General features: G+C 30.9%; 3 protein-coding genes and 1 long non-coding RNA gene across 4 annotated transcripts; 2 read left to right on the top strand and 2 right to left on the bottom strand.

Moving 5' to 3' along the window:
• Positions 1-2,636: 2,636 nt before the first annotated feature.
• Positions 2,637-4,213, bottom strand: LOC108483147 (serine carboxypeptidase-like 50). Its single transcript, XM_017786375.2, has one exon. The coding sequence runs from the start codon at positions 4,162-4,164 to the stop codon at positions 2,839-2,841; it is 1,326 nt and encodes a 441-aa protein (XP_017641864.1). The 5' UTR covers positions 4,165-4,213; the 3' UTR covers positions 2,637-2,838.
• A 2,088-nt stretch (positions 4,214-6,301) lies between these two features.
• Positions 6,302-8,436, bottom strand: LOC108481753 (protein C2-DOMAIN ABA-RELATED 10-like). Its single transcript, XM_017784838.2, has 4 exons — positions 8,110-8,436; positions 7,383-7,478; positions 6,458-6,761; positions 6,302-6,345 (listed from the first exon to the last, which is right to left on the bottom strand). The coding sequence occupies exons 1-4, from the start codon at positions 8,218-8,220 to the stop codon at positions 6,302-6,304; spliced, it is 555 nt and encodes a 184-aa protein (XP_017640327.1). The 5' UTR covers positions 8,221-8,436.
• Positions 8,437-10,387: 1,951 nt separating this feature from the next.
• LOC108481754 (uncharacterized) lies at positions 10,388-11,576 on the top strand. The gene is made up of 2 exons (XR_008281378.1): positions 10,388-10,886; positions 11,271-11,576. It is a non-coding gene; the product is annotated as an uncharacterized LOC108481754 (long non-coding RNA).
• Positions 11,577-12,380: 804 nt separating this feature from the next.
• On the top strand, positions 12,381-18,015 carry LOC108483145 (uncharacterized). The gene is made up of 10 exons (XM_017786374.2): positions 12,381-13,090; positions 13,179-13,316; positions 14,152-14,340; positions 15,100-15,237; positions 15,356-15,474; positions 15,592-15,724; positions 15,828-15,957; positions 16,048-16,127; positions 16,300-16,434; positions 17,194-18,015. Exons 1-10 carry the CDS (start codon positions 12,626-12,628, stop codon positions 17,485-17,487), a joined length of 1,821 nt encoding a protein of 606 aa, XP_017641863.1. The 5' UTR covers positions 12,381-12,625; the 3' UTR covers positions 17,488-18,015.
• The last annotated feature ends 51 nt before the right edge of the window (positions 18,016-18,066 follow it).

The raw sequence follows: 18,066 nt of genomic DNA, 5'->3' as shown, positions 1-18,066 counted from the left end.
TTTTTTTCTTTTCTTTTTAAAGTTCAACTAGCAAGCTTCAAGTTGCGATTCAACGACCAGTACGGTGGATAAAATACCCATCGATAAGTAGAAAAATATACCTTAGATCCAAATCGATTTGTCGATTAGTATCGATGATCAGAAAATAAAGTTGTTTGTATTTTGCTTTGTCAAAGAGAGAGATGATGCTAATTTTTTAAAGACTTTGTTGCTTTGATGATGTTGCTACTTTTAATTTTTATGAGCAAATGTGAATTTAGCTTATATCTCATGACTTATATCCCTTAACTTTATTTTTGGGTTTTTGATGCATGTTTGGATGATTTTGCGACGAACAAGCTTGGTTGTTGATATCGGGAGTGGTTGTTTGAGATAGTTCTACCTCTTAAGGGAAGACATATTCTAATTTCTTTGGTATGTGACTTATTTGGATTGTGTGCTAAACATTTGCTGCAGAATTTTATCCCATTGCGGTCAAGATTTTGGTTGTTGGGAAGTTTGTTTATAATAGTTTTTATGTGATAAATACTTAAGATAATTAATAGAATAAAATTAGCTTTTAAATGTATGTTACAAGCCTATCTATAAATAGGTAGTTTGTGTCACACAATGTGTTTAGTTTTTGAGTGTGTTTGATTTTTGTCTTTAGTTTTTGGGTGATTTGTAATAATTGGAGTTGGTGTTGAGGTTGCAATTACTTCTTTGGGTAAGGGTAGATTGAACTTAAGCCAATAGGTGATCTAAACGATTGTTGAATAAAATCATTCACCTAGCGATGCTTCGCAAAATAGGATTGATGAATCCAAACTGTGTTAACAAATTTCGTGTGTTAATTTTCTCATTACTTTGCTCCTTTACTTTTGCATTTAATTTGTTTTGTTCGATTATCTTTTAATAAAAGTTAGAACAAAACTGTTTTTTTTTAGCTGCAAACCAAGTTATTTGTTCCAATAGTATTTCGATCATCAAAATTGGAACGAAGTGTAAACCAAGGCTTTTTCAATTTTCATTTAAGTCACTAGCCTCTTAAAATCGTTGTTGTATGGCGTTTTATGTTCGCACCACTTGTAAAAGTTGAAAGCTATCATTATTCTTCTCTTCTACAATTCAATATTTTTATGAAAAATCTTTGAATATCACAAATCTACGAATCAAAATTCAAACAATGTTCTTCTCCGATCTCGGCCATTGGTTGTCAAATCGATTTGGATCTAAAGTATGTTATTCTACTCATCGATGGGTACTAATCCATCGCACCAATCATCGAATTGCCACTTGAAACTCACTAGCTAAACTTAAAAAAGAAAAAACTTAACAGCTCAACGACTTAAACTGAAACTTTCAAATAATTCATTAGCTATTTTGTAACTTTTAAAGTTGAGTGACCAAAATATAAATTTACTAATAGTATAATGACTTTGGGTGTAATTTATCCAATAAAGTATATCATAATTTTAATAATTTTAAATTTATATAAAAAATATTAAATAATTAAAAAACGAACGACAGAGGATCATTAAGCAGGCGTGAGGTGGGTGGGTATTTGGCGGCCGCACTTTCTATGCTGTCATTATTATATTGTTTTATAAATTAATTTCTTATATTAAAAAATGTTATATCAATTCTTATTATTGGCTTTATCATATGGACATTGGACCCTCATCTTCTAGATTTAAAATATTTCAATCTATAGGCTAGTATGATACAATGTAAGTGGATTGTGATGTGAATAATATCTTAATATTTAATTAATTTTTAATTTTTAAAATATTAATTTTTATATATTTTATATTTTTAATAATTTTAATAATTTTTATATTTTTAAATTTTTAAAATTAAAAATAATTAAATATTAAAATATATATCATATTAATAAAGTTAAAAAATAATTTTTATTTATTTTAAGATGATTAGACAAAATATATAAATTTAAAAATTAAAAATTAAAAATTAAAAAATAACTAAAATAATTTTTTATAAAATTAAAGGACGAAATAAATTATTATAACTTTTAATAATTCTGTCCACTACTAAATCTATTGGCACACAAACATGGAATATAAAATATATTGTTGAACATTCTTTTAAATCTTTAAATTTAATATATATATATATATAAGACTCCTATAGCCCACTATTAAGTTATTTGAAAAATATTTTTATGAAAAGTATTATTAGCTTTTCTATAGTAATCTATATTATATTTATATAAAATTTTAATATATTAATCATATATATTTATATTAAATTTAAAATTATATTATATTATTAATTATTTTTCTATATCAATTTGATTTTGTTTAATCATCAATCAGTTTCACTTTAATGACATTTGTTATCAAAATGTAGAATTTCAAGAGAGGGCAATGATTAATGTCAATGAAATCATTTCACTTCCTTTTTTTTCAAAAAGTCATTTCACTTTTTTAAAAAAAATCATTTCACTTTCAAAACCCACAAAGCGAAAGGAAAGTAAATTATTTATTCTTTAAATTATTTGTTCTTTAAATGTGTTTAAAAATCGAGTTATTTGGTTAGAAAATTCAACTATTATTAAATTTATTTTTATTATTTAATTATTAATTTATTTATTTTGGTTACTCATGAAATAATAATATTTTATTTCAATTTAATAATTAATCATTAATTAATTAATTCATTTCACAATAAAAAAATTTACAAGCAAATGGGAGGCTATCAAGGCCATAAAATTAATAACAATGAGCCATCATTACTTGAATTAAGCCTATGATCAATGATTGAGAGCAAGGATGTTAATGAGTGCTCAACCTAACCCGACCCATGATGGTTACAATAAGGTTCATTAAATGCATGGTTTTAAGCATCCTTCACCTCCCCACCAAAGAGTCCACTCTCTAAAACCCAACCTTCAATCATTGCTTGAGAATTTAATGGCTGATCGGTAGGCAAAATATGACCACCCCCTAAAACCACAACATTGGTCAAGTTCTCCCATTTTTGCACATAACCAGCAACCTCACCATTAACTCTCCAAATCATTCTATCAGCCATTAAAAACTCCCTAATCCCATTCCATTTCATTGTCTTCACCCAAGCTTCATTTGGTACCACACCAATTTTCACATCATACAACCCTTGGTACAACAACACCCTAGTGTTTCCCAATAAAGCTTCCACCATGTATTTCACACTCTTCATCATATCTTCATGCATTGCAGCCCTTACAACCCCACTACAACTCTCAAACACCATGGATTCATTCACCCCCAAAGCCTTTTTAACCTCATTTATGTTGAGAAACTTGGTGACCAAGCTTGTTTGATATGGCTTTTGCTTTGTGAAATCATATAAAGTGGCTAACCCTGTCATGTTTTGCCATAAATCCATTACTTTTGTCCTAGCATTAGTTGCTTCACTCCATTTCTCCATTTTAACTAGCTTGATTGCTTCCCATTGAGCTTGTTCTAACTCATCTCTTTGCTTATCATTAATCAAACCAGAATAATAAGCAGTAACACCATGTGTAGCTAACTGAGTTTCAGGGTCAGAGAACCCATCACCAATGGCGACACCTCTCAAATTAACCCTTTCTGAATCTACCAATTCATTGTTTTGCTTCAAAATGTAATACCCAATTGCAGGAACATACTTCCCAGCATAACTTTCGCCGGTAATATAAACCGGACGATGCTTAAACAAAGGGTCTAACGATATAAACCCTGTTATGGCAACAAACAGATGCTTAGCAACAGAGATTTGATCTCTAGGAATCTCTTGAGGTGTTGAAGCTATACTAAACCCTGTTCCAATAGGATTATCAAGAAAAAGCAAACCGAATAAACGATTCCAAGCACCTGGATCTGGCTCGAGCGACAAGTGTTCCACGTTTTGCCTGAAAGAAGAAACGACACGCCAGGGTCCAAGCTCGAAGAAATTTCCGGTCATGGAAGAGCAACCGGGACCACCTTGGAGCCAAATAAGAAGTGGGGTTTGAGAAGGAGGTGACGTAGGGGTTTGGGCTTCATAGAAAGTATAGAAAATGGCGGAATTGGAAGCTGGATTCACTGTGAGATACCCAGATTTTGTAGGGAGAGCTTGTTTAGGGAAGATATCAGTGGAAATAGTGCAGTGGAAGAGGAAGAAGCAGAAGAAGCAAGCTTTTGTCGTTGACTTTCCACCCATTATTGTTTAGTTTAAAAATGCTTGTGGATCCAATAACAATATGTAGCTGTTTTATAGAGTACAATTATGGTAATGTTATTTTAATATGCTAATTTAGTCTTTAATTTGATATAAAGTTGGAATTCGTTATAATTTTTATAATTTTATTTATATTTTAAATTTTAAATTTTAGATTTAATTGTTAAATATTATTAAGGTTATCTTGTTAAATTTAAGTTCTTTGTAGTTTCATTTTTTAATTATATTGATATCAATGAAATGTTTTTAAGTGTTAATAATTAGATTTAAATTTTAAAATCTAAAATTATAGGAATTAAATGTCAAATTTAATATGAAAATTTGTATTGTTGTTTATTAAATATTAAAATTTTAACATGAAATCGGGGCTTCGATTCTCATCCATAAAAATAAAACACATTTCATGATCAAGTCATTTATATCTTTAAAAAGCACTCGTGGTGAAGAGATTAGCTATTACTACTAACAGTGGATGCCCTTATTTCGGCAAAAAAATTATTTATTTTATAATTCAATTTAAAAAATTGTTTTTAATATCAAATTATATCTCAACATGAGTGAAACTCATGCAAGAAAATATCTTGCCCCAAAACTCAACTCCACCAAATTGTAGGGGTGAATCTAGGGTTAATAGGGCAGCCTCAAATTTTGTCTTTTAAAAATTTTAAAATTTTAAATTAATAAAAATAAAATTTCACTTTAATTCCTCTAAAATATATAAAAATAATTTAATTCTTTAAAATTTATAAAGATATAGGCTATTAAAATTGTGAAATTATATTTTTATTATCAATTTAATTTTGGCACCTAAAAGAATTTTCATTTTACCCCTAGCAATTTGGTAACTTCTTGAACAATTCTAATTAAACCCATCTAATCTTAAAATATTTTATTTTTTCTATTTTTTCTTAATTAATGATTCCATTGAAAAATAAACAGTTTAAAATAAAAATGAGATTTACATATACAATAATCTGAACTTTGCTTAACCTTTAACTATGTTCTTTTATTTACATAAAAGGAAAACAAATCACAAGTATATTTGCAACCAATCATGCAAAGGATTGCTTTTATAAGATTAATTTACATAATTCAAGCTCAATTACATGTTAAAAACATACATACATACATACATACTAGTGATATATAATATACTTAGCAGATGATGCCTTCTTGCCCAAGCAAAAATCAGCAAATCCTTTAACTTCAATGATGCCTCCTTGTATGGTGGGTTTGAGGTTTAATAGGGTTCCATGGCCCATGCATAACTGAGTACAACAAATTAACCTTCCTAAATTATTTGGGTTTGGCTCGAAGAAAAAACTTAAAATTAGCTTGATTGGTATTATTGTAGAGTTAAACTTGAGTAGTTTAGAGTTATCAAATGGAGGTGTAATCGAGTCAAGTTAAGCTTAAATTTTGGCAAGTTTGAGCTCGACTCGAAATTTAAATCTCGTTGCTTGATTGGAGCTCGATCAAATATTTATTCTTAAGTTCAAGCTCAGCTTGAGATATAACCCAGTTACTTGAGCTTGAGCTCAATTGAACTCGTTTATTAATTTTCATACTCAAACTTGAATTCTAGCTCGATTAAGCTTGTATGTATTCAAGTTCGAGCTCGGCTCAATAATTAAGCTTGGGGTTAATAATACATTAAAAGCAATAATGGAATTTAACAATATTATTATAAATATATGTTAAAAAGAAAAACTCAATAAACCTCATGAGCCATTCAAGCTAAGCTCGAACTTGACTTGATTGATAGCTCAAATCGGTAATTACCGAATCAAGTATCTTAATGATTGACTAGAGTGGCAAGTGAATTTGATCGGTTTTTTAAAATTAATATTGAAAAATCTTGATTTAGCTCAAGCTCGAGTATAAATAATAAAGTTTGAAGCTAAATATGAGAATCTGAATCATTCTTTGCTAGGTAAACAATCTTAATTCAACATGAAGTTTGATTTTTATCTAAAACAAAGCTCGATCAAATTTAAATAAAACTTTGACTCTTAAATTTCAAGTCGAGCTAAAACTTCTTACAAGCTCGAACTGAGCTTAATTTGATTACACTATGCTTAACCGTGAAACCACACGCCGCTACCTTGATAATATAAATCTAAATTAAGTCCAAATTGTTCAATTTTTCTAAGGTAGTAATGTCTAACACCAAAAACTAACATATAAACTCAAACAGCATAATCCTCTAAATATTAAAAAAATAATTAAAATAAAATTAAGTATATATAAATATGATTGAAGCGAGCATATGTACCTTCACTTTCCAAACCCTTACAATTAGGAGTTTCGTTCCAGTCGAGTTGGATCAAAAGTTCTCCGCACTCGACATTTTTTAGTTTGATTCGCATGTCTTGAGTGATCTTGCCGTTCTCCCATATGATGCTGCTCTCATTGGCGAGGCAATTATTCTGATTCGGTTGTATTCGTTTCAGTGCGCAACTGTTTGGTAGATTATGCAAACCCTTTGCCATCTTTAAAGCCGCTATGTAGGGTTTAAGGTCGATCTCCGCCATACCCATTTGATCATCTAATGTAAACGTGTCTTTGTCGTAAACGGCCTACAACATGAAAAACAAATTCCGATTGAATCGACCAAATACTTCTAAATATTAGGTTCAATGGCTCTTTTTAAGGATAACTGCATGAACGAATTAAAATAACTTCGGAGATCTAAAAGTAAAATGCAAGTTACAATATTTGAAGTTTTAACATTTTAGTCGGTATTTTTATTAATAAAACAACAATTTAACTGTTTTTAAAATGTTAAAGATCAAATTTAACTAAAATAAGATAAAGGTTAAATTAACAAAAGATATAAACGTTGAGGAATAAATTAACCATTATACTTTTTTTTGAACAATTTCATTAAATGTTCTTTTTAACACAATACTTAGAACTACTCATAAGCTCTCCCAAACCCATTATTAGGAGGATAACGCGCTTCAGCACACTCGAATCCACGTCCTCTTTCATTAACAACAATGCCCATGCTAATCGAGTTAAGACTCAGTCGACTATTATATTTCTTTTAATTCAAAAGAATCGATTATTAAATTTTATATATTACCGATAATTATATGAATAAACAAAACTAAACCCGAGTTCGTATCTTGCGGGCTTTACAAACAAACCAAATACATAAGCAAATAATTAAATAATTTTGGATGTTAATTACTTACTAAATTGATAGAAACATTAGGATCTTTAATTGAAAAAATCAACACTTCATTCCAAACTGGATTGCAATTTCTTTTTATCACATGCGTCTTCAATTTCTGCACAAAAAAAATTATTAAAATTTAGAAAAATAGGGTTATTTTTCTAAATTTAAATTTAAAAAAATTACACCAAATTTTATGTATTGAAAGACTTGATTTCCCTTAATTCGGGTAAAATTGTCTTTTAAATCCTTAAAATTTATAATATTATAACTAAAGACATGGTAAAAAAATTATTTTGTCCACTTCAATATTTTGTAATTCAATTTCAGCCCTCACGATAAAATTTCTGGCTTCCCTGGTAATAAACATGCATCAATCATGCAGAAACAAAGTCAACATATATGTATTTAAAGTATTACATCATACTCACAAGGGTGTAGCCAGGGGTGGTAAGGCGGCTAAAATAGAAAATTTTTTAAATTTTAAATTAGTAAAGGTAAAATTGTTCTTTAAATCCCCTAAAAATGATAAAAATTTGATTTAATCTTTTAAATATTATAAAAATATAGACTATTCAAATGATGAAATTACATTTTTACTATCGTAAAAATTAAAATTTAATTTCGCCCCCTAAATAAATTTTCTACCTTCACTCCTGCATACTCATAAATATGTATATATATATATATGGAGTATTCATTAACAAAGTTTAAGTAGTTAAGAAAAATGAAGGTATCAAACGAACCTGTTGACCTATATGGATAACAACGTAAGGATCACTGGTAATGGCATCGCGAATAGCAAGATTAATACCTCTTTGGACAATGACTTTAAGAAATCCCAGTATGTCTGACATTGTTGGAAGGAAAAAACTTTTTTATTCGAACTCTGTCATAAAAAGAAAACAAGAACCGTAGAGCAAACAATCTTGATGTAAAACAACTAATAATGTATAAAATTATATGAGTAAATGAATCTGATCGAATCGACGGAAATCTGTGTTTTTCTTTTCTCTGATTAATATCTTTAAATTTGATCAATTCAATTTCTTTGATTGTGGATGTAACAAAAGCTCATTGTTATAAATATATGAAGAGAAAAACGTTAAGAATGGACAAAAAATTTATTTAAGTGGTTGGCCGATCTCTTCGCTATGAACTTGTTTTGTTGTTTGAATTTAGTGTTATACATTTACTGCTTAATAATCTTGGGGTAAATTATAGTTCAGGTCATTAAATTATTAGTAAATTTATATTTTGGTTATTCAACTTCAAAAAGTTACAAAATGATCATTGAATTATTCAAAATTTTTTATTTAAGTCATTAAGCAGTTAAAATCACTGTTGTATGGCCTTGTCTGTTCCTATCGCCTGCACCAATCAAAAGCTCTCATTCCCCTTCTCTTCTATAATTTAGTTTTTTTTCGGTGAAACGACTTTGAACATCATTAATCTACGAACCAAAATCCAAACAACTTTCTTCCCTAATTTCTAACATTGACCATCAAATTGACTTAAATCTAAGGTGTGTTATTTTACTCATTGATGGGTATTGATTCACCGTACTAATCGTCGAATTATCACTTAGAGCTTGCTAGCCAGAACTTTTTAAAAAGGAATTATTTAACAACTCAATGACTTAAATAAAAACTTTCGAATAGTTTACTGACTTAGATGAAAACTTTTGAATAGTTCAAATACTTAAATAAAAAGGCCCCATTCTCAGTTCCTATATGCGGTTCGTGACACAAGGCACTTGCTTGCACCTGGTTGAAATGTGAGAATTAATTTTTATACTTTAATTTAGTATAAATTGATTTGTATTTTCATGATATTAGATTGGGAAGTCCAAATTGATAACCCACTCTTTTCTACTATTAAAGTGATGAAATCAATTTTTTAGTGTTATTTGAACAAAAAATTTAGTTCATGTGATAAACTAGTCAACTATGTTGAACCAATAAATTTACATAGGTTGTTTACTTAGACTTGTCCGGGTAGCCTGCTAGCCCAACTTAACTCTAATTCAATTTAAATAATAAATTTTATTTTAAAATTTAAATTTAATTAAAAATGTATAAAATATTAATTAAATGTATATTTTTAATATTTTAATATTATATTAACAATAAAATGGGCTTTCTAGGCTAGCTAGGTCTGCCCAAAAACAAGCCTAGGCATGAATTTTTTTTTAGAATCGAGCCTTAGCCTAACCTAGCCTATGAACAATTCTAGTCATCACTAGGGTGTAAATGGGATATTGGTGCTCACAAACTACTCAAGTTCTACTAAAACAATTCAAACTTGATTTAGTATTTATTGAGTTGAGCTCAAGCTATTGGTTGAGCTGAATTCAAGCTTAGAAATACTCGACTCAACGTCTCATGAGCCTAATCAAGCTTTTCATATATTACCATTAATCTATATTATTAACCCTAAGCCTAATTATCGAGTCTAGCTCGAGTAGCTTAATTATATATTGAGCCGAACTCAAGCTTAAAAATAAATGTTTGATCAAATTCAAGCTAAGTATTGAGCTCCAAATTTCGAGTGAAGCTCGAGTTTGAGCTTAACAATATTCGAGCTGGATTACACCACTAGTCAATTTGAAAAGGCTAATAACACAAAGAAAATTAAAGGCTTAAATCACATTTGGCCCTTGAATTATACTTTGTTTCCCTACTTTGGTATCTAAACATTTTCTTATCTAAACTATCATTTGCATCCAATTTTACCTTGAAATTACATGCGTCCAATAGGAATGTGTCTTGTGTCACATTCTTATTGTCATTTTTTATTTTTTTTTGGGTAAACTGAGATGAAAATGATGGTTTAGATACAAATGATAATTCAAGGGCAAAATAGTGACATAGGCCAAAATTAAACTAGAAGGATTAAATCCTAAATTTTAACATAATTAAAGGATTAAAACTCAAATTAAACAAAAAAAATAAAACAAATAAACAATATTAAAAACAAATAATAACATACTTAGGCCATAATTAAAGAAAAAAAACCATATTAACAAAGCCAGCCTCTCAAAATGAAAATCCTTTTGACCCACATTCTAAAAACAAATCTCTCTTGTTCTTAAATACTCTCACAAACCTTCTTCAAAAAAATCACCTCATCGCCCAATTGTTTTTTTGTTTGTTTGTTTGTTTAAGCTCTAAAACTTCATTTGTGAATGGTGGAAACGAATCAAAGTGACTGTAATTTAATGCTCTCCCTTCGTAATTCAAGGGCGAGCACTATCTGTTCTTGTAAACAAGGCTGGTATTATCATCGCATCGGCCTCGATCCATAAACCCTTTTTTTTTTTTAATTTTTTGAAAAAAAATAGAAGAAACCCATTGCTTTTCGTCGCGATTTTTAGTGGATTTTGATTTGATTTTTTGAAAAAAAGATTGTTCACAATAAGCAGAAGAAGAATCAGGGTTGTAAAGGCGATAGGTTATTGATTAGCGTCTCTGTTTTGGGAAGTTCCGGTCCGATCCGGTTCGTTGTTAATGAAGGAGAACTGGTTGGTGCTGTTATTGATATTGCTTTGAAATCATATGCTCGTGATGGTCGTTACCTGTTCTTGGATCGGATCTTAATGAGTTTCTTCTTTATTCCCCTAGTGTTGGATCAGATGGAAGTTCATTGAAATTAACTAATTGGAGTAATCTAATCCTTTCAATTTTGAAACAACATTTAACTCGGGTTTATAATTTTAATTGTGATTAATATAATAATAAATTTAATTTTTAATATTTACATATTTTATTAATTTAATCAGTTGATACTGAATTATTTACTTAAAATTTAATTTTTTAGATCATCTAATTTGTTGAATATCTAAATTTAAGAATGACTAAAAATTTCTTTTTACCCTGATTATTCATTTTTCTTGAATTATTTGTAGCATTGAGTCCATGCGAGACAATTGGATCAATAGGGGCAAGGAATTTCATGCAATGCAAGAAGCCAAGCACTGAGAAGAAAATAGAAAATAATGGAAGGACCAATGAAGCAATTTCTAGAAAAGCAACTGGGAATTGGAAAGCTTGGATTAATAAGTCCCTCAACCTTAAAATTTATTCCCATTAATTCATTATTCTTTTATTTATTAATTTTTTTTAATCTTTATTTCTTGATTGGATTTTAAATTTGTTAGAAGAAGTATGTATGGGATTAATAAATTTGTTACTCGAAATTGACTGATTCATAATATGTCTGGAATTGTCTCTTATGAAGGTTTTGTCTCTTGATTTTACGGAAAATTTAAGAGTGCTTAATATTACTTAAAAAAAAGTGGTGAGTTCAATAGAAGGGAAGTGTCGGGTTTGAATCCATGTTTTTATATACCATTGTTGAACATGTGGTTTGATAGCCTCAAACTCTTGGGTTTTCTGCAGAGTTGACAAATAAAATCACTATTGTGAATAATATCAGACTTATTAAAGTATTTATTAATTTTAAACGGATGGTACTTTGAAATTTTTTTATTAAAAGAGTTGAAAATGATATAAATTTTATCGTATTTTCTCCCTATTTTTCAATCCTGTGATAAAGAATTGGAATTGATTTTTATTTAATTTTTATAAATACTTAAAATTTAATGGCTTATATATATAAAAAGTACCTTTAAGAAAATGTAAAAATCAATCTTTACCGTTAATTAAAATAATTAATTAAAATTTTCATTAATTGTTCTTATCATTGATCACGTGATCATAAAAAAATCAACCGACCAATCCGATGATTATACGTGATAACTTATGGTTTGATACAATATTTTCTCATAAAAATATTAAAAAGTTATAAAGAGTAAAACATATTAAAAAACTAAATTATATAAAGTTATTAAAATTATAAATAAATATTATAAAAATTTATAAAAGTAATAAAACTTATTTAAGATGTTTAAAATTTAAAAAATGTATTAAAATTCTTAAAAATAATAAAAATGTAAAAATTATTAAAATTAATATAAATTTATAAAAACAATAAAAAAACATAAAAACTTAAACTCAATCGATTAACTCAAAATCGAAAAAAATACTGATCCAGGAAAAGCGGTCAGACCCATTGGCATGCAAAACAGTTTTTTACGTACATTTCGCTGCTTAATTAATTTTATTTATTTATTTCCTTATTAATTAATTAATTTTATTTATTTACTTATTTATTAGCACTGTTCTGTTTATTACCCTCCATTTCTTCCCTTTCTTTCCATTGTAATCCTCTCTTTAATTTTTACACCACCGTTTTCCAATTATGGACTCTGTCGATCTCCACGAAGTTCACGAAACCGCCGCGTCCAACGGCGGCGCCAACCACACCGACCACGGTTGGCAAAAGGTTTCGTATCCTAAACGCCAACGTAAGACCAAATCCAAGGCCGATCCAGAAAAGCCTAATACCCGCCTTAGCGGAACCCTAACTGACGGCGGTCCTAACGTTTTCCATTCCCTCGAGCAACAGTCTGAGGATCGCCGCCGTCGGATCCTTGAAGCTCAAAGAGCTTACGCAGCTGATGTCGTTGATGCCGATGCTAAGGTTAAGAATAACAGATCGGATCTCGATGATGATGATGATAGTGATCTGGAAGGTGTTAAACCTAATGGAAAGCAGGCTGAGGTGGAAAAGAAAGTGAAGCAAAAGAAGCCGAAGAAGCCTAAGGTTACGGTTGCTGAGGCGGCTGCGAAGATCGATCCAGCTTTTCTCTCGGTTCATCTCGCTGTAAGCGTGGAACAATGATAGATTTCGCCTTTTTTGTTTGAGAAATCAACTGATTATCTAATTTATTTTCATTGATTTTTTAAATTAGGAATTGAATGGCGAGCAACAGGAAATCCAAATGCAGAAATTTGCGAATTTTTATGGTAAGGCATTTCAGGAAGTGGTAGCGGGGCAGTTTCCTTGGATGAAGATGTTCAGGGAGAGTACCATTACCAAGCTTGCAGATGTGAGTTTTTACTTACTTTCTTCTTTTTAGTTTTACTGTTTAATCACAACTGTAAGTTTGACTTTATGTGTCGATCGCTTCAAACATAATTTCTTGCATGTTTGAATGGTTAAATTGATTACTTTTTTCAAAGCATGCTTTGTGGATTGACTGCATAAAATGTGTTATTATCAGTGATTTTCCTAGGAAATGTAATTGGGATTCTTTAAAAAATTTATCTGCATGATTGTGATAGAAACTGATCGATAGTGAATTCTCATTGCACCATCTCGATCTCATTTTCATGTTAATTTTTAAATTTAACATGTAGTTTTAAAAAGTCCACTATTTGAATTGATTTAAACAGGATTGATTAGTTTTCTTTAGTGAGGAGGCAGTTAAACTGCTTTTCTGGTTTTGGTGGTTTACATTGTTTACATGTATTATATAAATTCATAGAATGGTATTGAAAACAATCATGAATTAGCAGCTTTCTGGATTTGCATATGGTTCATATGATGACTGTGAAAAAGTTAAAGGATAATATATCAATTGAGAAATAACGAATCAGTTAAATAATGCAACTATATTTTGTGAGTAAATGAGCTCGCACGTGTATTAAGTTGGTATAAGTAATAGAAGTAGCCGGTCAAGATGAACAATTTTTTGTCCTTGTTGAGGTCAGTTTGTATCTAGGGGCTAATTAATTGAACTTGGGTGTCATCCAACATTGGTATGCATCCATGTGCCTCACTCTTGGATCATTTGAAGTTTTGGACTACCTGACCTGGCTAATCTTTGCAGAACTTTTCAGTTCATTTTTTCTGACCAAAGTAGTTAATTTATTGTTTTACAGATACCTCTTTCACATATTTCTGATGATGTTTATAAGACTTCAGCTGATTGGATCAGCCAACAATCCCTTGAGGCACTTGGTTTTTTTGTCTTATGGTCTTTGGACATCATTCTTGAGGATTTGGTGGCCCAACAAGCAAGTGCTAAGGGCTCCAAAAAAAGCGTGCAACAACCATCCTCGAAGTCTAAGGTAACTTATTGACAGTTTTGCTGTTAAATTGGTTATTTTTTTTTGGGTTTTCATCTATTATTCTGGTTTTTGATGCTGTTGAGTTTATATTTGTTATTTGCTTTCAGGTATCAGATATGTATTGGTTTTTACATCTTATGCATGATTCTGCTGGATAACATTGTTGTGTTATAAGAGTCTGCGTAAAATATAAGCCCCCTTGTGTTACTAGTGAAACGAACAGATGCGCGAATATAAGTTTGATACAACTGAAAAAAAACAGATATCTGCAGAGCATATTATACCATGCAAGTGATTGTAATATATGTTGATGGAAAAGGTTTTTTTAGCCAGAAATGGAAAGTAATTGGATTGAATACCATAAATTTTGAATGCTTTATCTTTACAATAAACAATTTGTGAACAGTGGATTACTTCCTCATAATTTGTCAAAACAGTTTTATAGAAAGTGTCCCCTACTGATGTGCAAGCTAAGCAGCACTTAGTATTTATTTTCTTTTGAATAATGGTAACGTGATAGATTTGGGAGATGAACTGTTTATGCTTTGACATTTGCTTTTTTAACTCTTGGGAGCTTAATTTCATTTCATTCAATGAGCTTGAGAATATTTTTCTTCCTTTTTTGCTTTTGTTTGTTGCTTTCGCATGTGATCTGTGGAGGTTTTGGTATTATTGTGTATAGCTTTGTGAGTTAAAAAGCACTTTTGGCAAGAAATATGGTCCACCTCAAACTGACCTTGATATAAATGCGTTATGTAGGTTGGTATATTTGTGGCATTAGCAATGGTATTGCGGCGTAAACCCGATGCCCTAATTAGTGTATTGCCAAAGCTGAGAGAAGGATCGAAATATCAAGGACAAGATAAGCTCCCTGTTATTATATGGATGATAATTCAGGTAAGTGGTCACAATACAACTTCAGTCTAACTGGTATCTGAATTTGGACCAAAAAAATTTCTCACTCGTTCCTCTTTGATAAGCTTCTTATTTCATACATCAACGTTGTACTGTCTAGGCATCCCGAGGAGATCTTGCTGTGGGGCTGTACATGTGGGCGCATCACCTCTTGCCTATAGTTGGTGGCAAGAACTGTAATCCACAATCCAGAGATCTAATTTTACAACTAGTGGAATGGTATTAAGCTTCTATAGTTTGTGGTTTTTTCCTTCTCTGGTCTGTTTTTTAATCTTGTGATTGGGTATCAAATCGATATGAATGAGGCTTATTAAATTCTTTCCCTTCTTGACAAAGGATCTTATCTGCCCCAAAAGCTCGGACAATTTTAGTAAATGCTGCAGTTAGAAAAGGGGAGCGTTTGGTGCCGCCGGCTTCATTTGAGATTCTAATGCGAGTTACCTTCCCTGCTTCTTCGTCTAGAGTAAAGGTTAGATTAAGAATTCAACTCTCTGCATTTGTTATGTCATTGATCAGATTTGAAACTATTATTATTTCCCAACTTTCTTATAAGTTATGGTAATGGTGTGCAGGCGACTGAAAGGTTTGAGGCCATATATCCCACAGTAAAGGAAGTGGGTCTTGCTGGTTCTCACGGAAGCAAAGCGATGAAACAAGTGTCTCTGCAGATATTTCATTTTGCTTTCAAAGCGGCCGGTGACGGTAAGTTTATAATTCGAAATACCCCTACCCCTCCTCTTCTCCCTTCCTCCACTTTGTTCTAATGGTAGTTTCGATGTCATTTTCAAACAGGCACTCCTGAGTTGTCCAAAGAAGCAGCCGGAATAGTCATATGGTCTTTGAACCAGAATGCCGAATGCTACAGGATTTGGGTGAGCTATAAGCTATTTTATTTCTCGAAGCGCTTTTAAGAAGTAGAAAAAGCTTCCTACTGATTATTTTTTTTATCTATTCCTTGGTTATTTTGTTTCTCGAAGCGCTTTTAAGAAGTAGAAAAAGCTTCCTACTGATTTATTTTTTTTATCTATTCCTTGATGTGAATAGGAGAAGGCTTATCTTGACAATCTAGAAGCAAGTGTTGCTGTTCTTAGAAGACTTTCGGAGGATTGGAAACAACACTCAACAAAACTTACTACTCTTGATCCTTTGAGGGAAACTGTCAAGAATTTTAGAAACAAGGTACTTACTATCTATAACACAGGTGTGTCTGACACTGATATTTGTGCGACATTGGTACATTCTGTTTTTTCTAAGCTTCTTCATGTATTTGAAAAGTCATATCCTCGAACCCTTGTTTGGATATGTGCCTGACATGGGTATAGGGTACTTGAAAATTGAGAAGTTAGACTAACATAGCTTATTGTGCTACAAATCTATGCTAATCAGACTCGGGTGTGTCAGTCACTGTTCGGTTTGGATTGGATTGGTTTGGAAAAAAATAGATATTTCAGTATAAATTATTTTTTCTATCATAAAAAAGTTAAAACTAATTACAAATTAAATAAAAATAAAATCCGGTCGTTTCAAATAATTGTGCCTTTTTACTTGTGAACTGAAAGGCAAACTGCATTGAATATATTTGGTTGTGATAACTGTTCGAATCAGTTTTCGGTATTTTTTGGTTCTTTTCCTCAACTCTATTGGTCTCGGTTACATGTCATACATATATTTTCCGTGTTTTATTATTTTTCATGTATTTTAAGGGTTTTTGGAGTGTTATATTTCCATACCTTGTCTAAATATGTGTTGGACACGGATATTTCAATAAAAATAAAGAGTCGAGGTAACATAGCTAGAAATAACCGATACCGTATGAATTTTTGCTGAATCATCCGCTTAGTTTCCTACAAATAATGCAACTATATGACATAATATTTCTCAAAGTCACTCAGGATATTTTATAATCTGATTATCGTTTTTCCTTTTCTCCATTTTCAGAACGAAAAAGCAATGAGCAACGGAGCTGATGCTGTGAGACAGTCACTGTTCCAAGAAGCAGACAAGTATTGTAAGCACATATCGGGAAAGCTATCACGTGGCCATGGATGCTTAAAAGCTTTGGCCTTCTTGGTCGTTGCATTTGCTGTAGGTGCTGCTGTTGTAACTCCCAACATCGACCCCTCGGACTGGAGCAAACTGTCCGAAGCTATTGGCACCGCTGACTGGAACAAACTGTCCGAAGCTCTCAGCACTGCTGACTGGAACAAACTGTCCAAAGTTTTCAGCTCTTAGCGATCTTCCCCATCTCATAAACTTCAAATCTAGGTACTTTCTTTTTTCAATCTAGAATTTTAACTGGCAACGGAGAAAAAGGTCGTTTGATATGGCATTTTAGGAGAATACTATTAGAATAGCGGCTTAAAGAAGAGAGGATAAAATGGTGCAATGGGTTTGGTTTTTACTACAATTACTTGTATTTCAAAGTAATTTATTCTCATGAACTTAGGGTTTCAAATAATTTGAGGATAATTTTCATGTTGAAAAACCATTAGCTTTTCTCATAGTTTTTCTTAGGGGCGAGCATAACTCGATTTAAAATTAGTCGAAAACTGATGTGAGTTGGTTAAATCGGTTTTCGATTGAAGTTTTTTCTGTATTTGAGTTGGTTATGAGCTTTTATTCAAGTTTGGTTTGAGAAGGGAATAATTGAATAGCTCTGAGGTTTTGAGACTTTTTAGCATTGAAATCTGAATTTTATCATGCGTAAATGTAGTATTTGGGTGTTTTTATAAAAAAAATTTGAGCTAAATTTTCATAGAATGTGGATTTCGTCTAAGTTCAAATATATTTCGGTTTCCAGTTCTGTCAATA

This window comes from Gossypium arboreum, chromosome 4 (assembly GCF_025698485.1).
Source record: "Gossypium arboreum isolate Shixiya-1 chromosome 4, ASM2569848v2, whole genome shotgun sequence".
Lineage (NCBI taxonomy): Eukaryota > Viridiplantae > Streptophyta > Magnoliopsida > Malvales > Malvaceae > Gossypium > Gossypium arboreum.
The sequence above is the reverse complement of the archived record's forward strand: the minus strand, read 5'-3'. Positions and strand labels throughout refer to the sequence as shown.

Coding starts and splice junctions, on each gene's coding strand:
- LOC108481753 (XM_017784838.2), bottom strand. CDS start 8,220: ATGTCAGACATACTGGGATTTCTTAAAGTCATTGTCCAAAGAGGTATT. Junction 7,479..8,109: donor TTATCCATATAGGTCAACAG/GTTCGTTTGATA, acceptor TTTTTTGTGCAG/AAATTGAAGACGCATGTGAT. Junction 6,346..6,457: donor TAAGGGTTTGGAAAGTGAAG/GTACATATGCTC, acceptor TTTTGGTGTTAG/ACATTACTACCTTAGAAAAA.
- LOC108483145 (XM_017786374.2), top strand. CDS start 12,626: ATGGACTCTGTCGATCTCCACGAAGTTCACGAAACCGCCGCGTCCAAC. Junction 15,475..15,591: donor ATTTTACAACTAGTGGAATG/GTATTAAGCTTC, acceptor TTCTTGACAAAG/GATCTTATCTGCCCCAAAAG. Junction 15,725..15,827: donor CTTCTTCGTCTAGAGTAAAG/GTTAGATTAAGA, acceptor AATGGTGTGCAG/GCGACTGAAAGGTTTGAGGC.
- LOC108483147 (XM_017786375.2), bottom strand. CDS start 4,164: ATGGGTGGAAAGTCAACGACAAAAGCTTGCTTCTTCTGCTTCTTCCTC.